This window comes from Phyllobates terribilis, unplaced genomic scaffold (genome assembly GCF_046119375.1).
Source record: "Phyllobates terribilis strain yellow unplaced genomic scaffold, ASM4611937v1 Scaffold_173__1_contigs__length_4020020, whole genome shotgun sequence".
Taxonomy (NCBI): Eukaryota; Metazoa; Chordata; class Amphibia; order Anura; family Dendrobatidae; genus Phyllobates; species Phyllobates terribilis.
In genome coordinates this window covers 1,361,244-1,386,804 of record NW_027362933.1, presented here as the reverse complement: position 1 = coordinate 1,386,804, position 25,561 = coordinate 1,361,244, and the positions used below count along the sequence as shown (strand labels likewise).

Here is a 25,561-nt window from a genome sequence, read left to right as displayed (position 1 = left end):
GCCTGCCCGGCTTAGCCTTGCACTGGTTGGGTCTCTCTTTTTTTTCCTCTCTCTTGGTCTCTCTCTCTCTCTTCTCTCTCTCTTCTCTCTCTCTTCTCTCTCTCTCTTCTCTCTCTCTTCTCTCTCTCTTCTCTCTCTCTTCTCTCTCTCTTCTCTCTCTCTCTTTTCTCTCTCTCTCTCTCTTCTCTCTCTCTTCTCTCTCTCTTCTCTCTCTTCTCTCTCTCTCTTCTCTCTCTCTCTTCTCTCTCTCTCTCTCTTCTCTCTCTCTTCTCTCTCTCTCTTTCTCTCTCTCTTCTCTCTCTCTCTCTTCTCTCTCTCTCTCTTCTCTCTCTCTTCTCTCTCTCTCTCTCTCTCTTTCTCTCTCTCTTTCTCTCTCTCTCTCTCTCCGGCCCTCTTAAGGGCTACCCCAAATGTGTAAAAGATAGAAACCAATATTTGTGTTGTTTGTCCGTTTTATGAGCCTTTGATTAACCCCTTCCCACTCTTTGCCATATATATATATATTATATACATAGTATGTGCAGGTGGGCCTTAAAGGGAATTTCCAGGACAAACATATTGATGGCCTATCCCCTGGTTATCTCATTAATATCAGATTTGTGGGGGTCCGGCACGTGGCTCCTCCACTAATCAGCTGTTTGCAGCTTCGGTCGAGATCAGATGTAAACAGTGTTGAGGAGCTGAACATCACAGCTCTGGTCACTGTGTAGTGGCCGCTCCCTGGTGCTGCAGATCAGCTCCTATTACATGAATATTAGCTGACTTGCAGGACCCGCAGTACAGTGAATGGAGCGGTGATGTTCAATCTTCACACTATTTACATCTGAGCGCTGCAATCAGCTGATGGGTAGAGCCGGTGCCGCGTGTCGGAGCCCCACCGATCTGATATTGATAACCCATCCCCAGGATAAATCATCATTATTATACTACTGGAAACTCCATTAATGGATTGTCTGGGATTAATAACTCGAGCCCCTTCTTTAAGAAAAAACAGTCCCTAACTGGTCACAGGATGAATGTGGGATTTCAGGTCACCCATTTACTGCAATGTAGCTGGCAATGCCACCCAGCGGATCTAAGCAAGTCCCGGGGCCTCAACAATATACAGCCAGTGCCCGAGTATAGGATGGAAGATTAAAAAAAATCTTCAAAAATGTATTTTGTATGAGGCATACATCAAAAATACATGCAATGCTTTTCCTGACAACACTGAGTTTTATAATGTGGAAAAAAACGTTTAAAAAAACACTGTGTGAACATAACCCTAACTGCATTGTGACTGTGTATATACATATATAAGCTGCCCCTCCCCCACCATGTGAGCATTCTCAGCGCGTACTGACCAATGCTGTCCACCAGGTGGCATCAGCAGGAAATTACAGCGATGAGACAAGCACTGCATGACATCCCCGCCCCAATCTGCCCTATACCAGACACGCCCCCTACCAACGCCCCGCCTCCACTGCCATGACAACCGAATTATTTAATGGCAGAAAGAGAGACCTTATATGAGCAGAGAAGTAGCGGCCGGAGCGCGGGGTCCGCACAGGTGAGCGCCCCCATAACACAGTGTATGTACTGCACGTCAGCTCTATGGCAGACTGTCACCTGTGCTGGATCCAGTACGTGTTACACTTATATCTGTACAGAGACACAGAGGACGCAGCGGGGCCCTGTCGCCAGATATATATATATATGTGTGTGTGTGTATATATACAGTATATATGTGTATGTATATGCTGTATTACTGTATATATGTGTGTGTGTGGGGATATACAGTATATATATGTGTATGTATATGCTGTATTACTGTATATATGTGTGTGTGTGGGGGGATATACAGTATATATATGTGTATGTATATGCTGTATTACTGTATATATGCGTGTATATATGTACTAGCTATTGAACCCGTTCTACGCCCGGGTGGCGAGCATTTTTATTGGTATATGGTCTCCCATCCTGGTATTTGTGCTGCCCCCATCCTATTGTGGTATGCATGGTCCCTCCACCCCCCAATCCTGGTATACATGGCACACCTCATTCCCCAATCATGGTATGTATGGTCCCCTCACCCCCCAACCCTGGTATGCATGGCACACCTCACCCCCCAATCATGGTATGTATGGTCCCCTCACCCCCCAATCCTAGTATGCATGGCACACCTCATTCCCCAATCCTGGTATGCATGGTCCCCTCACCTCCCAATCCTGGTATACATGGCACCCCTCACCCCCCAATCCTGGTATGCATGGCACCCCTCACCCCCAATCCTGGTATACATGGCACCCCTCATTCCCCAATCCTGGTATGCATGGCACCCCTCATTCCCCAATCCTGGTATGCATGGCACCCCTCATTCCCCAATCCTGGTATACATGGCACCCATCACCCCCCAATCCTGGTATGCATGGTCCCCTCACCCCCCAATCCTGGTATGCATTTTCCCCTCACCCCCCAATCCTGGTATGCATGGTCCCCTCACCCCCCAATCCTGGTATGCATGGTCCCCTCACCCCCCAATCCTGGTATACATGGCACCCCTCATTCTCCAATCCTGGTATGCATGGCACCCCTCACCCCCAATCCTGGTATACATGGCACCCCTCATCCCCCAATCCTGGTATACATGGTCCCCTCACCCCTCAATTCTGGTATACATGGCATCCCTCATTCCCCAATCCTGGTATACATGGCACCCCTCACCCCCTAATTCTGGTATGCATGGTCCCCTCACCCCCCAATCCTGGTATGTTTGGTCCCCTCACCCCCCAATTCTGGTATACATGGCATCCCTCATTCCCCAATCCTGGTATGCATGGTCACCTCACCTCCCAATCCTGGTATACATGGCACCCCTCACCCCCCAATCCTGGTATGCATGGCACCCCTCACCCCCAATCCTGGTATACTTGGCACCCCTCATTCCCCAATCCTGGTATGCATGGCACCCCTCACCCCCAATCCTGGTATGCATGGCACCCCTCATTCCCCAATCCTGGTATGCATGGCACCCCTCATTCCCCAATCCTGGTATGCATGGCACCCCTCATCCCCAATCCTGGTATGCATGGTCCCCCCCCAATTCTGGTATACATGGCACCCCTCAGCCCCAATCCTGGTATGCATGGTCCCCTCACCCCCCAATTCTGGTATACATGGTACCCCTCACCCCCAATCCTGGTATGCATGGTACCCCCTCATCCCTATTCTGGTATCTATGGTACCCCCTCACATCCCCAATCCTGGTATGCATGGTACCCCTCATCCCTATCCTGATATGCATGGCACCCCTCACCCCCAATCCTGTTATGCATGGCACCCCTCACCCCCAATCCTGTTATGCATGGTCCCCTCACCCCCAATCCTGTTATGCATGGTCCCCTTACCCCCCAATCCTGGTATGCATGGCACCCCTCACCCCCCAATCCTGGTATGGATAGTCCCCTCACCCGCCAATCCTGGTATGTATGGTCCTCTCACCCCCCAATCCTGGTATGTATGGCACCCCTCACCCCCCAATCCTAGTATGCATGGCACACCTCATTCCCCAATCCTGGTATGCATGGTCCCCTCACCTCCCAATCCTGGTATACATGGCACCCCTCACCCCCCAATCCTGGTATGCATGGCACCCCTCACCCCCAATCCTGGTATACATGGCACCCCTCATTCCCCAATCCTGGTATGCATGGCACCCCTCATTCCCCAATCCTGGTATGCATGGCACCCCTCATTCCCCAATCCTGGTATACATGGCAGCCATCACCCCCCAATCCTGGTATGCATGGTCCCCTCACCCCCCAATCCTGGTATGCATGGTCCCCTCACCCCCCAATCCTGGTATGCATGGTCCCCTCACCCCCCAATCCTGGTATGCATGGTCCCCTCACCCCCCAATCCTGGTATACATGGCACCCCTCATTCTCCAATCCTGGTATGCATGGCACCCCTCACCCCCAATCCTGGTATACATGGCACCCCTCATCCCCCAATCCTGGTATACATGGTCCCCTCACCCCTCAATTCTGGTATACATGGCATCCCTCATTCCCCAATCCTGGTATACATGGCACCCCTCACCCCCTAATTCTGGTATGCATGGTCCCCTCACCCCTCAATCCTGGTATGTTTGGTCCCCTCACCCCCCAATTCTGGTATACATGGCATCCCTCATTCCCCAATCCTGGTATGCATGGTCACCTCACCTCCCAATCCTGGTATACATGGCACCCCTCACCCCCCAATCCTGGTATGCATGGCACCCCTCACCCCCAATCCTGGTATACTTGGCACCCCTCATTCCCCAATCCTGGTATGCATGGCACCCCTCACCCCCAATCCTGGTATGCATGGCACCCCTCATTCCCCAATCCTGGTATGCATGGCACCCCTCATTCCCCAATCCTGGTATGCATGGCACCCCTCATCCCCAATCCTGGTATGCATGGTCCCCCCCAATTCTGGTATACATGGCACCCCTCAGCCCCAATCCTGGTATGCATGGTCCCCTCACCCCCCAATTCTGGTATACATGGTACCCCTCACCCCCAATCCTGGTATGCATGGTACCCCCTCATCCCTATTCTGGTATCTATGGTACCCCCTCACATCCCCAATCCTGGTATGCATGGTACCCCTCATCCCTATCCTGATATGCATGGCACCCCTCACCCCCAATCCTGTTATGCATGGCACCCCTCACCCCCAATCCTGTTATGCATGGTCCCCTCACCCCCAATCCTGTTATGCATGGTCCCCTTACTCCCCAATCCTGGTATGCATGGCACCCCTCACCCCCCAATCCTGGTATGGATAGTCCCCTCACCCGCCAATCCTGGTATGTATGGTCCTCTCACCCCCCAATCCTGGTATGTATGGCACCCCTCACCCCCCAATCCTGGTATGTATGGCACCCCTCATCCCTATCATGCTACACACAAATACAAGAAAATAAACACTTATACTCACCTTTCTTCCCTGTGCTCCAGCGCTGTTTCCCGTTCTGCTGGAGGCCGGGGGAGGAGTGCGGCGCCGAAGTACGCGTGTGCTCATACCACGCTGTCCGGCTCCATTTTGCTGAAGACACATTGCAAATGTGTCTTCAGTAAAATGGCGCCGGATAGCGCTATGCGCATGTGCCGATTTCAATGCCTCCCTCTTCCCCCGGACTCCGGACCGAACAGAAGCGCCGCGGTAGCGCTCATCCCGGTCAGGTAAGTATGTAAGTATGGCGCCAGAGATCGCGGTATGTGTTCAGTGTATAAGCATACCGTGATCTCCTGCACCATACACTCCTCTTACCTGTAACGGCTCCATGCGTTCTTCAGTCTGGAGCCAGACTGTGCAGGCGTGTCGCACTAGCGCAGACTATAAAGGCTTCAGACAGAGGGACGCTTGTAGCGTTATATTATAGATACTCTATATGTATGTATATATATATATGTATACTGTATATGTGTATATGCATACTGTATGTATATATATATGTATACTGTATATGGGTGTGTATATATGTATACTGTATATGGGTGTGTATATGTATACTGTATATGGGTGTGTATATATGTATACTGTATGTGTGTGTATATATATGTATACTGTATATGTGTGTGTATATCTATACTGTGTATATATGTATACTGTATATGGGTGTGTATATATGTATACTGTATATAGGTGTATATATATGTATACTGTAGATGTGTGTATATGTATACTGTATATGGGTGTATATATGTATACTGTATATAGGTGTATATATATGTATACTGTAGATGTGTGTATATGTATACTGTATATGGGTGTATATATGTATGCTGTATGTGTGTGTATATATATATGTACAGTGCTGGCCAAAAGTATTGGCACCCCTGCAATTCTGTCAGATAATACTCAGTTTCTTCCTGAAAATGATTGCAATCACAAATTCTTTGGTATTATTATCTTCATTTAATTTGCTTGCAAGGAAAAAATACAAAAGAGAATGAAGCAAAAATAAAATCATTGATCATTTCACACAAAACTCCAAAAATGGGCCGGACAAAAGTATTGGCACCCTCAGCCTAATACTTGGTTGCACAACCTTTAGCCAAAATAACTGCGAACAACCGCTTCCGGTAACCATCAATGAGTTTCTTACAATGCTCTGCTGGAATTGTAGACCATTCTTCTTTGGCAAACTTGTAGTGAGCTGGCCGTCTCTGGCTGTTCTGTGATAATTGATATAGAGCCTGTTACAGAAGTGATTACACAGGATGATGTTGCCACCTTGTGGCCAGAGGTTGCACCTGCGCAGGGTGTGATGACAGAGAAAAAGACTGAGCCTCCTGTGTCCCGCCCTAGAGAGTCACGTGACCAAAGTGGGAAGCAGGAAAAAGCGCGCGCAGAGTCTGCTGTGGTCTGTGAAAAGAGCCAGGACGGTGTGCAGGCCCTCGTGTGTGGCGCAGGAGAGACTCTCAACGTGATTTCTTCTATCTGACACCATATCCTCGGAGCCTTCCCCAGCTCCTGCACTGCTGAAGGATTCAGCTGTTACACTCCCTGCTACTGGAGTGTGGACTACATAAGGGGACCCACCAGAGCTTCTATCCGGATCAGAGAGACTGTAAGCGGGACCTCTGGCGAGAGGCCGAAGTATCCCTTCCTTTGTTTCCGCGAATTCTGCTGTTCCTGTTTTTTTTCCGGCTGGGACGCCTTCCTGCAAAGACAGACAGGCCTGCGACGGGGGACACATCCTTCTGGAGTAAAGGACTGGTAACGTGTGAGTAGGGACAGTGAGGGTCAGCTTATCAGTACACGTTATTACTGTGCATATTTACGGTTGTCATTTATTGTTTTTTTTTCTTTGCTGTGTTAAAAATGTATGCGAGTAAAGATACGGTTGTCAAGATAGAGTCTGTGTGTGGGGATCTTGCTGGGCCAGATCATAGATACCAATGCGCGGCCTTGCCCGCGGTCACTTCAAACTGCTCCAGGTCCCTGATATTTGAAGGGAGCCTTCTCCAAACTGCCATTTTGCGATCTCTCCACAGGTGTTCTATGGGATTCAGGTCTGGACTCATTGCTGGCCACCTTAGAAGTCTCCAGTGCTTTCTCTAAAACCATTTTATAGTGCTTTTGGAAGTGTGTTTTGGGTCATTGTCCTGCTGGAAGACCCATGACCTCTGAGGGAAACCCAGCTTTCTCACACTGGGCCCTACATTATGCTGCAAAATTTGTTGGTAGTCTTCAGACTTCATAATGCCATGCACACGGTCAAGCAGTCCAGTGCCAGAGGCAGCAAAGCAACCCCAAAACATCAGGGAACCTCCGCCATGTTTGACTGTAGGGACCGTGTTCTTTTCTTTGAATGTCTCTTTTTTTTTCCTGTACACTCTATGTTGATGCTTTTTCCCAAAAAGCTCTACTTTTGTCTCATCTGGTCAGAGAACATTCTTCCAAAACGTTTTAGGCTTTCTCAGGTAAGTTTTGGCAAACTCCAGCCTGGCTTTTTTATGTCTCGGGGTAAGAAGTGGGGTCTTCCTGGGTATCCTACCATACAGTCCCTTTTCATTCAGACGCCAACGGATAGTATGGGTTGACACTGCTGTACCCTCGGACTGCAGGGCAGCTTGAACTTGTTTGGATGTTAGTCGAGGTTCTTTATCCACCATCCGCACAATCTTGCGCTGAAATCTCTCGTCAATTTTTTTTTCCGTCCACATCTAGGGAGGTTAGCCACAGTGCCATGGGCTTTACACTTCTTGATGACACTGCGCACGGAAGACACAGGAACATTCAGGTCTTTGGAGATGGACTTGTAGCCTTGAGATTGCTCATGCTTCCTCACAATTTGGTTTCTCAAGTCCTCAGACAGTTCTTTGGTCTTCTTTCTTTTCTCCATGCTCAATGTGGTACACACAAGGACACAGGACAGAGGTTGAGTCAACTATAATCCATGTTAACTGGCTGCAAGTGTGATTTAGCTATTGCCAACACCTGTTAGGTGCCACAGGTAAGTTACAGGTGCTGTTAATTACACGAATTAGAGAAGCATCACATGATTTTTCAAACAGTGCCAATACTTTTGTCCACCCCCTTTTTTAGGTTTGGTGTGGAATTATATCCAATCTGGCTTTAGGACAATTCTATTTGTGTTTTTTTCATTGAAGACAAATTAAATGAAGAGAATAATACCAAAGAATTTATGATTGCAATCATTTTCAGGAAGAAATTGAGCATTATCTGACAGAATTGCAGGGGTGCCAATACTTTTGGCCACCACTGTATACTGTATATGGGCGTGTGTATATATATATGTATACTGGTATGTGTGTGTATATGTGTGTATATATGTGTATATATGTATACTGTATATGTGTGTATATATGTATACTGTATATGTGTGTATATATGTATACTGTATATGGGTGTGTATATATATATATATATATATACAGTATATGGGTGTGTATATATATATATACTGTATACTGGGTGTGTATATATGTATACTGTATAAGTGTGTATATATATGTATACTGTATATGGGTGTATATATATGTATACTGGTATATGTGTGTATATATGTATACTGTATATGGGTGTATATATGCATACTGTATATGTGTGTATATATGTATACTGTATATGTGTGTATATATATGTATACTGTATATGGGTGTGTATATATGTATACTGGTATATGTGTGTATATATGTATACTGTATATGGGTGTGTATATATGTATACTGTATATGTGTGTATATATGTATACTGTATATGGGTGTGTATATATATATATATATATACAGTATATGGGTGTGTATATATATATATATACTGTATACTGGGTGTGTATATATGTATACTGTATAAGTGTGTATATATATGTATACTGTATATGGGTGTATATATATGTATACTGGTATATGTGTGTATATATGTATACTGTATATGGGTGTATATATGCATACTGTATATGTGTGTATATATGTATACTGTATATGTGTGTATATATATGTATACTGTATATGGGTGTGTATATATGTATACTGGTATATGTGTGTATATATGTATACTGTATATGGGTGTGTATATATGTATACTGTATATGTGTGTATATATGTATACTGTATATGTGTGTATATGTATACTGTATATGTGTGTATATGTATACTGTATATGTGTGTATATATGTATACTGTATATGGGTGTGTATATGTATACTGTATATGTGTGTATATATATGTATACTGTATATGGGTGTGTATATATGTATACTGTATATGTGTGTATATGTATACTGTATATGGGTGGATATATACAGTACAGACCAAAAGTTTGGACACACCTTCTCATTTAAAGATTTTTCTGTATTTTCATGACTATGAAAATTGTACATTCACACTGAAGGCATCAAAACTATGAATTAACACATGTGGAATTATATACTTAACAAAAAAGTGTGAAACAACTGAAAATATGTCTTATATTCTAGGTTCTTCAGAGTAGCCACCTTTTGCTTTGATGACTGCTTTGCACACTCTTGGCGTTCTCTTGATGAGCTTCTAGAGGTAGTCACCGGAAATGGTCTTCACCTCACAGGTGTGCCCTGTCAGGTTTAATATGATAAAGTGCTTTATTCTTTGTCGGGTCCAGGGGTCCTGTAGAATGTGAATCCCTGAGGAACAGTGGATCCTTGGCTTGTGCCAAGACAGAAGAAAAGTTGCTGAACACTTGGTACCCCAAAGTGATCAATCTATTTGCCAATCAAGATGCCCTGCAGTTGATTAATGCGGACAAATTGGATTCCTTTTATAACTGCGTCTCGACTAGCGGGGTGCCTCAAGGGTCTGTCTTGGGCCCTATATTATTTAATATATTTATTAATGATCTAGTGGAAGGGTTGCATAGTAAAATAGCAATATTTGCAGATGATACTAAACTTTGTAACGTAGTTAATACAGATGAGGATAGGGCACAGCTACAGGAAGATTTAGATAAATTGGGGAGTTGGGCCAAAAAATGGCAAATGGGGTTCAATGCCGATAAATGTAAGGTCATGCACATGGGAAAGAAAAACAGCAGTCACCCATACATATTAAATGGGAAACCGTTGGGGAAATCTGACATGGAGAAGGACCTGGGCGTCTTGGTTAACAGCAAATTAAATTGGAGTGCCCAGTGTCAGGCAGCAGCTGCGAAGGCAAATAGAGTCATGGCATGCATCAGAAGAGGAATAGGGGCATATGATGAGAACATTGTTCTTCCTCTGTGTAAAGCGCTGGTAAGGCCGCACTTAGAATATTGTGCACAGTTCTGGGCTCCGGTACTCAGGAAAGACATATTGGAGCTAGAGAGGGTACAAAGGAGGGCGACTAAGGTAATAAAGGGAATGGAGGGACTAAAATACCCAGAGAGGTTGTCCAAATTAGGCCTATTTACGTTGGAAAAGAGAAGGCTTAGTGGAGACCTCATAAACATGTATAAATACATCAGGGGGCTGTACAGAGATCTCTCCCATGACCTGTTTATACCAAGGATGGTGACAAAGACGAGGGGGCACACTATGCGTCTGGAGGAAAGGAGGTTCCTGCACCAGCATAGAAGGGGATTCTTTACGGTCAGAGCTGTGAGACTCTGGAATTCTCTGGGAGAGGAAGTGGTGATGTCCAACTCACTTAATGAGTTCAAGAGAGGACTGGACGCCTTTCTTGAGAACAATAAAATTACATCTTATGCTTAGTGATAGTTAATTAATCCAGGGATTTAATCTGACTGCCAGATTGGAGTCGGGAAGTGAATTTTTCCTCAATGATGTAAATTGGCCTATACCGCATGGTTTTTTTTTGCCTTCCCCTGGATCAACGCTGCGGAATAGCTGCAGTGCACAAGAAATAGGCTGAACTGGATGGACGCTTGTCTTTTTTCGGCCTTTTAAACTATGTAACTATGTAACACTTATGTCCAAGCAGGTAAAGGCGGCTGCAAGATCCGTGATATATAAGGATTCATGTTCATTATTGTATCTCTGGATCAGACATAGACTCAGAGTGATACAACTAAATAGACCCTATAGGGGTAAAGTTGGCATATCCGGGGGGAAATATATCCCAGATTTGCCAAACTGAGCCAACTCATGAAACACATGGGTACATAGGAGAAGAAAGAGTTAATTGGCGTAAAAAATATAAATTTTTATTCCATCAAGTTAAAAAACGTACATAGTAAAAAGAGAAATGACATAATACGGATAGTATAAAGACACTAATTAGATTACCAATGTAGCAAGATATGTTACAAAGTATACATATATGGTCACGCATATGGTCACAGTGGGACATGAGCAATATAGATAATATAGCATAAGGTTAGTATATCAAGACAATCCAATGAGTGTAATAATATATCAAAAAGTAATCCATAAGTATTCCATAGTCATTGGATTTACACTTGCCATATGCATCAGGTATCCATCTAAATAATGCTCCTGCCCACAAATAATCAGATACATGTCATATAAAACATTTTTTAAGGTAGTCTCTTACCACAAAGAGTGCCAAAAAGGAGGGTAAAGTGCATAAAGGAACGCACAGTGGCAGAGTGGTATTCCCATCTCATATATTTATGGCACTTCCACAGTCTGAGGACGCACATTCGGCTGAAGTATATTGCTGCGCAGGGACATACCGGGTCCCTGAGCTGCAATGCATGCCGCCAGCCAATCAAAGGCCGGTAGCTGATGTCGGCGTGCCAGTCACGAGCGACGCATGGAAGTGACGTCATGCGCTGCCTCTACCGGCACACTGAAATCAGCTACAGAAGAAGACGCCGCATGTCGTGGGAGCGCAGGAAGGTAAGAAGAATCATTTATTTTTGTTTATTTAATGTATTAGAAAAGAACGACAGAACATTATACCAGGAAAGGGCCAAGGATGGGGAGCATTAGACAAGGAAGGGGCTCAGGGTGGGGAGAATTAGACAAGGAAGGGGCCCAGGATGGGGAGCATTATATAAAGAAGGGGCCCAGGATGGGGAACATTATACAAGGAAAGGGCCCAGGATAGGGAGCATTATACCAGAATGGGGGTCATTATACCATGACATGGGCCAGGATGAAGGACATTACACCAGGAAGGGCACAAGGATGGAGGTCATTATACCAGAATGGGGCCTAGGATGGGGGACAGGATACCAGGATGGAGGACATTGTTATAGGATGGGGGACATTGTACCAGGATTGGGGACATTGTTACAGGAAGGGGCCAGGATGGGGGACATTATTACAGTAAGAGGCCCAGGACCAAGGACATTATACCAGGAAGGAGCCCAGGATTGGGACGTTATTGCTGAAAGGGGCTCAGGATGGGGGGTATTATACACAGAAGGTGGATATTATAACAGGAAGAGGCCCAGGATCGGGGATATTATAACAGGAAGGGGCGCAGGATGGGGAACATTATACCAGGAAGGGGCCTAGAATGAGAGACATTATTATAGGATGGGGCTACAATGGGAAACATCCAAGGCAGGGACGAACACGCGCATCATTATCGGATCTAGAATGCTACAAGGGCCCATACATCTGACCAACATGCTGGTGGGGGCCCAGGTCCAAATTTTGCACATCTGCAGGAACATGGCATATGGCTTAACAGTATGTCATATGTTGGGAAGGGGTTAAGCTACAGCACATTACATAGCCTCTTGCAGCTATATCAATGGAAAAATTAAAAAATGTATGGCTTTTTGAAGAAGGGAAGGAAAAAATGCAAAACAAAAAATTATCCGGTCCTGAAGGGATTAAGGAGTTCCCACCCACAGTAAATCTTCACTTGCTTATTAGCAGAAGCTAAGGTTTCATTAGGATCTCCGAGGCTAAAGTTACATGCGGCTCCAGCTTACATGTAAAGGGGATGGTATCAAGGAGTCTCGCCAAACTTTCCCTACAAATGTCCAACAATTCAGAATTCATATCCATTGATAATTTATCTTCTAAAATGATAGCATTTTTTTTCTATCCTTTTCATTTTATGTGTAATTAACTTTTTGCTCTCCTCCTTTAAGCAATGGGAGGAACGACTGATAAGGATCCAGGAAACCATTGATGAATGGCTGAAGGTGCCGACCCAGTGGCTTTAATCTTCTCTTCTGAGGACATCATGCAGCAAATGCCTGAAGAAGGACGCTTATTCCAGACTGTGGACAGAAACTGGAGAGAGATCATGAAACATTGCGTTAAAGACCCGAAGGTAAATGGATGCTTCATGGTGGACTGATACAAGAAAGCACGGTCATCTTGCATCCAGGATTGATGTTTTCCAAGAGTCCGTGTCCTGATGCTTCCATCACAAGGATCCCGGGTTATGGGGCTCCGCACTGCCTGGACTCCAGCCTCCCGCATCTTCTATTTTCTATCCAAATAGGTTCTAATTTTTCTTTTAATATAAACTATTGGCACAATAGTCAATGAATGTGACCTTTTTTCAGTCTCTATAACTATATAATGGAATCTTACTTATGGGCTATCTACTTTGTTTTAGGTTTTAAGCGCCACTTCTCTGACCGGACTTCTGGAGAAACTTCAGGACAGCAATGTGCTTCTGGATAAAATCATGAAAGGGCTGAATGCCTATCTGGAGAAGAAGAGGCTTTTTTCCCACGGTATAGTCCTTTCACTTGTTGCAATGATTGTATATATTCCTTAAATATTTTTTTTTCTTATTTAAACGCATTGAAATCATTTTTGTAATTGGATTTCATTAATAATTTTGCACTGTTTGCCTTCTATTGGCTCTGTGTTGCGCTGGCTATTGGACTTATTTTTAATCTGTCTTTTTTCAGCTCCTCTTAGCCGATTTATGACCACAGATCACATCAAAGCTGAATGTGCAGGAAACAAAAAGCCTAACGGTGCAACATTTTTAATGAAACTGAATTGTCGCAAATACTCGCAATTAAATGGGTATTCCCATCTCCAAGATCCTATCCCAATATGTAGTAGGCGTAGTAATAATAATAATATTAGCAAATACCTCCAATTAGAAGTGTAGTATAGTTCTTCTGATTCACTATGTCGCTTTCCCCATGTGCAAGGCATTGCAGTAGCTTCGGTATCCATGGTTACGACCACTCATATAGTGACAGTTATTTGCTAGTGGTCGTAACCTAAGCTACTGCAATGCCCTGCACATGGGGTAAGCGACAAAACAAATCAGAAGAACTATACTAAACTTCTAATTGGAGGTATTTGCTAATATTATTATTATTACGCATACTACATATTGGGGTAGAATCCTGGAGATGGGAATACACATTTCAGTTAAATAAAAAAAAGTTCCCAAAGCTGGATAGCCCCTTTAAGCTAACCATACGCATGACATATGAGATACCCGTGGTCTGAATGGTTATTTGGCTATTTCTCCTGACTCCCACCTATTCTGCTGAACAGTCATGTGGTTTTAATGGGGAGAGAGGAGAAAGTCGGTACTGGACACCTCCGGCAGCGGGTTATCTCCCCTGAGAACCAAAAGACCGGGTATTGAAATCCCATCTGCCCGATCCTTCTGGCCCTGACATCCTCTATCGGGGGAGAGTCAGGAGACCCCCATACACATCAGTGGGTAGGCCGGTCCTGCTGCAATCGTCAGGTTTAAACTATTTTAATCCAATGTGTATGGGGACTGAATCTTTACTTTAAAGCTTTGCTTTTCTATTTTCTCACATAGACACTAATACAAATGGCGCCTGACCCAATACTTTAATGACATCTTTATCATATTGTGCATTTTCGCTTTAGCTTTTTCTTCCTGTCCAACGACGAAATGCTAGAAATTCTCTCTGAGACTAAAGATCCTCTGCGGGTCCAACCACATCTAAAGAAGGGCTTTGAAGGCATAGCAAAGCTGGAGCTCCTTCCTAACCTGGACATCAAAGCCATGTACAGCACCGAGGGGGAACGCGTAGAGCTCATCCAGACCATCTCCACCTCCGAGGCTCGGGGGGCCGTGGAGAAGTGGCTCATCCAAGGGGAAGATGTCATGTTAAGGAGCGTGCATGATGTTATTGCTCGGTCACGAATGGTACGGATCTACCTACAGACCAAAAGCATTAATTGGAACTAATCTAGTCTATATATATAATCGTCTTATCCCGTCTGTCTGTCTGTCTGTGTGTCTGTCTGTCCAGGAAATCCCGCGTCGCTCATTGGTCCGGCAGCGGCCAATCAGCGCCGGGGGATTTCTAAAAAAAGATGGCGGCCGTTAGCGGCTCATCTGCGGGACGGAGCTGAGCGGCCATGCAGCCGGGAGATGACCGGCGCAAGGCGCTCATCTCCCGGCCGGCAACAGCAGAAGGAACCCGACCGACGGACCCATCTGCGGGATGGAGATGCAGCCGGAAGATGAGCGCCGCGAGGCGCTCATCTCCCGGCCGGTAGCAGCGGAAGGACCGCCGGCATCGCTGACCTCCATGCGGAAGGGAGGACCGGGGAGCGGCGCCGCGGGTCGGGATACTTCTGCTGTGAGCGCCCGCTATGTCCCGGGTTCTCGCAGCGGAAGTAGCCGCACAGGCAGCGCCGCTCCCCGGTCCTCACCAAGACGATTCGATGATTGATCGCGGTCTTCGGACCCGACCAATCACTGATCTTAGCGCAAAACTTAAACACCGCTGTGCTGATTGGTCGCCGACGCTGCCCGCGACCAATCACCGATCTTGGCTCCACATTTAAACACCGCTGTGGTGATTGGTCGCGGCCGATATTTAAATTTGGCGCCAAAATCGGTGATTGGTCGCGGCCGATATTTCAATTTGGCGCCCAAATCGGTGATTGGTCGCGGTCAGCGTCCGTGACCAATCAGCACAATAGTGTTTAACTTTGGCGCCAAGATCAGTCATTGGTCGCGGGCCAAGACAGCGACCAATCACCGATTTGTGCGGCACTTTTAAATAGCGTCCGTGACCAATTGGATGTCAGCGCCACTCCCCGATCCTCCCTTCACACCCTAGCCGCATGGATGTCAGCGCCGCTCCCCGGTCCTCCCTTCACAGCCTAGCCGCATGGATGTCAGCGGCGCTGCCTGTGCGGATACTTCCGCTCCGAGAACCCGGGACATGAGCGGGCGCTCGCAGCAGAAGTATCTGGACTCGCAGCGCCGCTCCCCGGTCCTCCCTTCACACCCTAGCCGCTGATGTCCCCACTGTATCCGCATGGTCTTACAAAGGTCCGGACATTTGTGTTAAAAATCGCTGATTGGTCGCTGGCGCTGCCCGCGACCAATCACCGATTTGGGCGCCAAATTTAAATATCAGCCGCGACCAATCAGCACAGCGGTGTTTAAATGTGGAGCCAAGATCGGTGATTGGTCGCGGCCGATATTTAAATTTGGCGCCCAAATCGGTGATTGGTCGCGGGCAGCGCCAGCGACCAATCAGCGATTTTTAACACAAATGTCCGGACCTTTGTAACACCATGCGGATACTGTGGGGACATCAGCGGCTAGGGTGTGAAGGGAGGACCGGGGAGCGGCGCTGCGGGTCGGGATACTTCTGCTCCGAGCGCCCGCTCATGTCCCGGGTTCTCGGAGCGGAAGTATCCGCACAGGCAGCGACGCTGACATCCATGCGGCTAGGGTGTGAAGGGAGGAACGGGGAGCGGCGCTGACATCCAATTGGTCGCGGACGCTATTTAAAAGTGCCGCACAAATCGGTGATTGGTCGCGGTCTTGGCCCACAACCAATCACGGATCTTGCCGCAAAAGTTAAACACTACAGTGCTGATTGGTCGCGGACGCTGACAGCGACCAATCACCGATTTGGGCGCCACATTCAAATATCGGCCGCGACCAATCACCGATCTTGGCTCCACATTTAAACACCGCTGTGCGGATTGGTCGCGGACGCTATTTAAATGTGGCACCAAAATCGGTGATTGGTCGCGCCCAGCGTCGGCGACCAATCAGCACAGCGGTGTTTAAATGTGGAGCCAAGATCGGTGATTGGTCGCGGCCGATATTTGAATGTGGCGCCCAAATCGGTGATTGGTCGCTGTCAGCGTCCGCGACCAATTAGCACCGTAGTGTTTAACTTTGGCCGCAAGATCAGTGATTGGTTGCGGGCCAAGTCGGCGACCAATCACCGATTTGTGCGGCACATTTAAATAGCGGCCGTGACCAATTGGATGTCAGCGCCGCTCCCCGGTGCTCCCTTCACGCCCTAGCCGCATGGATGTCAGCGCCGCTGCCTGTGCGGATACTTCCGCTCCGAGAACCCGGGACATGAGCGGGCGCTCGCAGCAGAAGTATCCCGACCCGCAGCGCCGCTCCCCGGTCCTCCCTTCACACCCTAGCCGCTGATGTCCCCACAGTATCCGCATGGTGTTACAAAGGTCCGGACATTTGTGTTAAAAATCGCTGATTGGTCGCTGACGCTGCCGCCGACCAATCACCGATTTAGGCGCCAAATTTAAATATCGGCCGCGACCAATCACCGATCTTGGCTCAACATTTAAACACCGCTGTACTGATTGGTCGCGGACGCTATTTAAATGTGCCGCCAAAATTGGTGATTGGTCGCGCACAGCGTCGGCGACCAATCAGCACAGCGGTGTTTGAATTTGCCGCCAAGATCGGTGATTGGTCGCGGCCAGCGCCAGCGACCAATCAGCGATTTTTAACACAGATGTCCTGACCTTTGTAACACCATGCAGATACTGTGGGGACATCAGTGGCTAGGGTGTGAAGGGAGGACCGGGGAGCGGCGCTGCGAGTCCGGATACTTCTGCTGCGAGCGCCCGCTCATGTCCCGGGTTCTTGCAGCGGAACTATCCGCACAGGCAGCGGCGCTGACATCCATGCGGCTAGGGTGTGAAAGGAGGACCGGGGAGCGGTGCTGACATCCAATTGGTCGCGGCCGCTATTTAAATTTAAATGTGGCGCCAAAATCGGTGATTGGTCGCGCCCAGCGTCGGCGACCAATCAGCACAGCGGTGTTTAAATGTGGAGCCAAGATCGGTGATTGGTCGCGGCCGATATTTAAAATTGGCGCCCAAATCGGTGATTGGTCGCGGGCAGCGCCAGCGACCAATCAGCGATTTTGAACACAAATGTCCGGACCTTTGTAACACCCTGCGGATACTGTGGGGACATCAGCGGCTAGGGTGTGAAGGGAGGACCGGGGAGCGGCGCTGCGGGTCGGGATACTTCTGCTCCGAGCGCCCGCTCATGTCCCGGGTTCTCGCAGCGGAAGTAGCCGCACAGGCAGGGGCGCTCCCTTGTCCTCTCTAATACGATTCCACTCCCCGCTCCTCACCAATACGATTCGCTGATTGGTCGCGCTCTCCACACCCGACCAATCAGTGATCTTGGCGCTAAAGTTAAACACCGCTCTGCTGATTGGTCGCGTCCGCTGCCCGCAACCAATCACCGATTTGGGCGCCACATTTAAATAGCGGCCGCGACCATTCACCGATCTTGCCGCCACATTTAAACACTGCTGTGCTGATTGGACGCGGACGCCGGACGCGTCCAATCAACGAGATTGGCGCCAAATTTAAGCAACGCTCTGCTGATTGATCGCGGTCGCTGGCCGAGATCAATCAGCAGTATTGGCGCAAAATTTAAACAACGCTCTGCTGATTGGTCGCGGATGTCGGCCGTGACCAGTCAGCAGTATTGGCGCCAAATTTAAACCTCACTCTGCTGATTGGTCGCAACCACCGGCCGCGACCAATCTGCGTTTTTGGTGCCAAATTTAAACAACGCTCTGCTGATTGGTCACAGTCGCCGGCCGAGACCAATCAGCAGCATTGGGGCCAAATGTAAACCCCGCTGTGCTGATTGGTCGCGGTCGCCGGCAAAGACCCATCAGCATTATTGGTGCCAAATTTAAACCCTGCTCTGCTGATTGGTCGCAGCCACCAGCCGCGACTAATCAGCGATTTTGGTGCCAAATTTAAACACCGCACTGCTGATTGGTCGCGGCCGCCAGCCGCGACCAATCAGCGAGATTGGCGCCAAATTTAAACGCCGCTCTGCTGATTGGTCGCGGCCGCCATCCGCGACCAATCAGCGAGATTGGCGCCAAATTTAAACAACGCTCTTATGATTGTTCGCTGTCGCCGGCCTCGACCAATCAGCGATTTTGGCGCCAAATTTAAAGAATGCTCTGCTGTTTGGTCGCGGCCGGCGACCAATCTGTGATTTTGGCGCCGAATTTAAACCCCGCTCTGCATCGCTCTGCTGATTGGTCGCGGTCGGCGGCCATGACCAGTCAGCAGTATTGGCGCCAAATTTAAACACCGCTCGGCTGATTGGTCGCGACTAATCAGCGATTTTGGTGCCAAATTTAAACACGCTCTCCAGTCCTCACTAACACGGTTCGCTGATTGGTCGCGGCCGCCGCCCGCGACCAATCATCGATATTGCCGCCAAATTTAAACACCGCTTTGCTGATTGGTCGCGGTTGCCGAACGCGACCAATCAGCGATTTTGGCGCCAAATTTAAACACAGCTCTGCTGATTGCACCCGGTCGGCCGCATACCTATTCTAGAATACCCGATGCATTAGAATCGGGCCACCATCTAGTTCTTTTATATTTGTATAAGATTATTTGGCGGCAGTGAATGATTTGTGGATGATGTATCTCTTGCAATAGAGCCAGGTAGCAGATCTTCTACCTGCAATCGGTAGAAATGAATTTGCTAGATAATACTAGTAAGGTTGTCCCTCTCTTAAATGCTTCTGTCAACGTAATTTAACTTTCTTTTTTAAAAGGCATACCCTGCGACTGCAAGAAAAGACTGGGTGAGGGAATGGCCGGGACAGGTCGTGCTCTGTGTGTCTCATGTTCTGGACAAGTGAAGTGCATGAAGCTATCGACAGTGGCCCGGAGGTACGGCATAAGCTCCTTTACTGATCAAGGTTGCTTCACTATAAACAGTCATGGCCGGAAGTGTTGGCACCCTTGAAGTTGTTCCAGAAAATGAAGTATTTTTCCATAAAAAATTGCATGTGTATTTTCTGTTATACACATGTTTATTTCCTTTGTATGTATTGGAACAACACAAAAAAAGGCAAATTGGATATAATTTCACACAAAACCCCATAAATGGGTCGGACAAAATTGTTGGCATCTTTCCAAAATTGTGGGTAAACAATTTTGTTTCAAGCATGTGATGCTCGTTCAAAGTCACCTGTGGCAAGTAAAAGGTGCGGGCAATATGAAAATCACACCTGAAACCTGATACAAAGTTGACTCAGTCTTTGCGTTGTTACGTGCCACACTAAGCAGGGAGAACAGAAAGAGGAGAAGAGAACTGTCTGAGGACTTGAGAACCAAAATTGTTGACTAATATCTTCTTTTTGTGTTGTTCCAATATACACAAATGAAATAAACATGTGAACAACAAAACGTGTAATTGTAATAATTTTCTGGGAGAAATACATATATATACATTCATAGACAGACTTCATGAGTTCTCCTGCTAATAGACTGTCATACCCAGAGACGCAGCTTATAGGAGTTTCCAGGGGGGGATATACCATTGGTGCAACAGAGGTAAGGGGACCCACATTCACATCCAAAGATGCAAGCAGCTTATTTCACAGTACGTTATTAGACTGCAAAGAGCCCATGTAGTGTTCTTGCCCAGGGGTCTTCTCCTGGGGGTTGCAGTTGTACAGCGGCTCAATATCTTGAAGGTACCCAAAAGGCTCCATAGTATTGTTGGGATTTTGCATTGATTCATGCATCTTGTCTAGAGATGCGCAACTAAATTTGCAGGACCTTGGTCTAAGAGAGCAGGTTAGTAGTCTGTGGCTGTTGGATGGGAGCCTTGCTAACCGCCTCTTACATGCCGGCATCCCTGGCTCCTCTTTTGATTAGCCGGCCAGGCGTGATGTCATTTGTGCCTCACACCACAACTATGACATCGACATCAAAAGAGGAGCCGGAGATGCCGGTTCACGGGGCTCCGGTCCTGCGGCCGTGGAATACTGACCGGACTGTTGGACCAGAGTCCTGCAAATCCATTCGCTCATCTCTACTCTCGTCATATCTACCAATAAGGGAAGACATTGTATGGGATTTCCCATAATACCAGCATAAAATGAATCCATCTGCATTGAGTTTTCCATGCTGTTTGTAGCAGGGTTTTATAGAGGTACATCTGGGTATTTGGAGCAATTTGCGAGGAGGCAAATTGTCCCAGCAGACTCGCAGCACATTGGGGGCTCTCGTCACCATAGAGGGGCACGCTCGTGACGTGGTCACAGAAATGATCGAAACAGGTTTGTGCAAACATCATGGCTGGCAGCAAACTTTCCAATACCATGTTCTATTTATTATACACTACATGGAGAAAGGTATTGTGCCCCCTCCACATTACACCTACAGGGGCTTTTATGGCCTCCTATTCTAATCCATATCCAGGATGTTAATATGGAGTCCGTCCCTCTACAGATATCACAGCTCAGTATGCCGAGCACCTTCATACATTTCACCATATTCCTATGTTCTTTCCATATCTATGTTATGTTCCCCCCTCTTTTCTTTGAGTTTTCATAGGACACAATTGATCTTGTCACAGTAAAGCAATCTTGGGGTGTACTTACAATGACGTCTATGGGGCAGTAGTCATTTCTGCATATTGAGATGGTGGTCACTATATAGGAATGTTTTGGCATCTGTAGGTGTCGGCATCCCCTGTATATGACTCATTGCCACAATTGATCTTCTTTATAGTCAGTGGTTTGGATGGCCTAGGTGCGGTTTGTAATATTTTCTATCAATGGTGTGTGTGCTCTCCTCTGTGCAGTGTCGTTCTATAACCATGGATGGACTAATAAAGGGGTTTTATGTCATTTCCTTTAATGACCTTTTGTTCGGTTTCTTTGTAGGTATTATGTCATTCTCCGAGTGGTCAGCCATTCTAAGCCTGAGCAGACATATGGCAATGTAATTGATGTGTGCCTGACATTGTTCTTCCCTATGTGGCGGTGACATATTTATGCTGCCATTCTCCAGTATTTGTTCTAATTAATCATCCTAAAGGTGTTTAGTGGGGTTGAGGTTGAGAACGTGTGGGAAACAGTTCTGCTCTTCTATTCCCTTAGGGTTGGAAGCTACAATTGTTTAAAATGTCTTGTGCTGAAGCATTAAGATATCTTTTCACTGGAACTAAGGGGCCTAGACCACCCCCTAAAAACAAGGCCATACCTCCACCACCAAACTGCCCAGCGGGCACAATGCAGTTAATAGGGTAACGTTCTCCTGGCATTCACCAAATCCAGACTCGTCCATCAGATGCCAGATAGAGAAGTGTGATCCGTCACTGCACAGAACAGGTCTCCTCCAGAGTCCTGTGGTGGCGGCTTCACACCACTCCATCCGACGCTCGGCATCGTGCTTGGTGATGTAAGGCTGCATGCAGCTGCTCGGCCATAAAGCTCCAGGCGGGGGCGCAGTGTTTGCGGTGATGTTGTTACCAAAGTAGATCTGGACTCTGCAGTTATGGAGTCAGGAGAGCGTTCTGCCCTCTGCTCCTCAGCACTCAGTGACCCCGCTCTGTAATGTTCCGGGGTCTCCTGAGGTGCTGCAGTTCCTTCCACTCCTTAATAATATCACTCACATGTGATGGGGGAAGATTTAGGAGGGAAGAAATGTAATATCCAGACTTGTTACCCCGGTGGCTCCTATTACAGGACCGCGCTGGTATCAGAGAGCTCTGCACCACCAGCCGTTCTGTCATATGTTAGTAACAGCACACAGCATGGGAGGGCGGATGTTATACACCGGGGGGCGTGGGGATTGATGTTATACACTGGTGGGGGGCGAGAGTCTTAATGTTATACAAGGCCGAGGGGCCAGATGTTATACCCTAGGGGTACGAGGGGCTAGATGTTATACTGTCCGAGGGCTGGATGTTATACACTGAGGAGCAAGGGGACGGATATTATATACCGGGGTGAGGGGACGGATATTATACACCGGGGGGCGTGGGGACGGATATTATACACCAGGGGCGAGGGGACGGATATTATACACCAGGTGCGAGGGGACGGATATTATACACCAGGGGTGAGGGGACAGATATTATACACCAGGTGCGAGGGGACGGATATTATTCACCAGGGGCGAGGGGACGGATATTATACACCAGGGGCGAGGGGACGGATATTATTCACCAGGGGCGAGGGGACGGATATTATACACCAGGGGCGAGGGGACGGATATTATACACCAGGGGCGAGGGGACGGATATTATACACCAGGTGCGAGGGGACGGATATTATACACCAGGGGTGAGGGGACGGATATTATACACCAGGGGTGAGGGGACGGATATTATACACCAGGGGCGAGGGGACGGATATTATACACCAGGTGCGAGGGGACGGATATTATACACCAGGTGCGAGGGGACGGATATTATACACCAGGGGTGAGGGGACAGATATTATACACCAGGGGCGAGGGGACGGATATTATACACCAGGTGCGAGGGGACGGATATTATACACCAGGGGCGAGGGGACGGATATTATACACCAGGGGCGAGGGGACGGATATTATACACCAGGTGCGAGGGGACGGATATTATACACCAGGGGTGAGGGGACAGATATTATACACCAGGGGTGAGGGGACAGATATTATACACCAGGTGCGAGGGGACGGATATTATACACCAGGGGTGAGGGGACGGATATTATACACCAGGGGCGAGGGGACGGATATTATACACCAGGTGCGAGGGGACGGATATTATTCACCAGGGGCGAGGGGACGGATATTATACACCAGGGGCGAGGGGACGGATATTATACACCAGGGGCGGGGGGACGGATATTATACACCGGGGCGAGGGGATGGATATTATACACCGGGGGGGCGAGAGGCCAGATGTTATACACAAGGGGGAGGGAGCGAGGGGACAGATGTTATACACCGGGGCTGGGGGCCGGATATTATGCAAAGAAGGGCTTGGGGTTGGATGTTATACAGTGGGGTTGAGGGGATGGATTTTATACACTGGCGGGGGGGGGCGAGGGGACGGATATTATACACCGGGGGGGCGAGAGGCCGGATGTTATACACCAGGGGGAGGGAGCGAGGGGACAGATGTTATACACCGGGGCTGGGGGCCGGATGTTATACCCTGGGGGCCAGATGTTATGCAATGGAGCGCTTGGGGTTGGATGTTATACAGTGGGGTTGAGGGGATGGATTTTATACACTGGCGGGGGGCGAGGGGAGAGATGTTATACTAAACTAGGGGCGAGGGGTGGATGTTATACACCGGGGGAGGCGAGAGGCCGGATTTTATAAACTGGGGGCTGAGAGTCCGGATATTATACACCGTGGGCAATGGGACTAAATGAAAAAAGCAGAATTTGGTGACTAGGAGTTTTGTCCTATAATGTATGTGCATTTGCCTTCCCTTTAGAAACTCTCCCTTGTGATTCTGCAGTGTCTTAGAGGTTGACTATCTTTTCCTACATTCCTCAGGAGTTTCTCATGAACAGACTTCCGGTGGCTTGCCCAACTCCGCTATTACTGGGAGAATGAGAATGCGAGAGTGCGAATCATCAACTGCAATGTGAAGTCCGCCTATGAGTACCTGGGCAGCTCCCCACGCCTGGTCATCACTCCGCTTACTGACCGATGCTAGCGGACTCTGCTATGATGTGATGGGTTATGCTCAGAAATGTTTTTGACTTTTGTATGATGCATGAAACTTATTAGCAATTATTATTGATATTTCATACCAGTTCTTTCATGTTTCATTGGTAGATCGGTGCTTTTTATCTAAATCTTGGTGGAGCTCCAGAAGGTCCGGCCGGCACAGGAAAAACTGAGACCACCAAAGATTTGGCCAAGGCGCTGGCCGTGCAGTGTGTGGTCTTTAACTGCTCTGATGGTTTGGACTACATAGCAATGTCAAAGGTACATACAATGTTAAGCTGCTCCATTGCAGATAATAAACTGACTCCATCCGATGTTCTGCTGACATCTTTTGATTATATAGTACAGACCAAAAGTTTGGACACACATTCTCATTTAAAGATTTTTCTGTATTTTCATGACTATGAAAATTGTACATTCACACTGAAAGCATCAAAACTATGAATTAACACATGTGGAATTATATACTTAACAAAAAAGTGTGAAACAACTGAAAATATGTCTTATAGTCTAGGTTCTTCAAAGTAGCCAAGAGGTAGTCACCGGAAATGGTTTTCACTTCACAGATGTGCCCTGTCAGGTTTAATAAGTGGGATTTCTTGCCTTATAAATGGGGTTGGGACCATCAGTTGTGTTGTGCAGAAGTCAGGTGAATACACAGCTGATAGTCCTACTGAATAGACTGTTAGAATTTGTATTATGGCAAGAAAAAAGCAGCTAAGTAAAGAAAAACGAGTGGCCATCATTACTTTAAGAAATGAAGGTCAGTCAGTCCGAAAAATTGGGAAAACTTTGAAAGTGTCCCCAAGTACAGTTGCAAAAACCATGAAGCGCTACAAAGTAACTGGGTCACATGAGGACCGCCCCAGTAAAGGAAGACCAAGAGTCACCTCT

The 25,561-nt window shown here is 47.4% G+C and overlaps 1 protein-coding gene across 1 annotated transcript; it reads left to right on the top strand.

Annotated features, from left to right (window-relative positions):
- The first annotated feature begins 1,457 nt into the window (after positions 1–1,457).
- LOC141212398 (dynein axonemal heavy chain 12-like) lies at positions 1,458–25,076 on the top strand. Its single transcript, XM_073664937.1, has 6 exons — positions 1,458–1,549; positions 13,051–13,235; positions 13,527–13,647; positions 14,783–15,065; positions 19,756–19,873; positions 24,491–25,076. The coding sequence occupies exons 2-4, from the start codon at positions 13,095–13,097 to the stop codon at positions 14,812–14,814; spliced, it is 294 nt and encodes a 97-aa protein (XP_073521038.1). The 5' UTR covers positions 1,458–1,549; positions 13,051–13,094; the 3' UTR covers positions 14,815–15,065; positions 19,756–19,873; positions 24,491–25,076.
- The last annotated feature ends 485 nt before the right edge of the window (positions 25,077–25,561 follow it).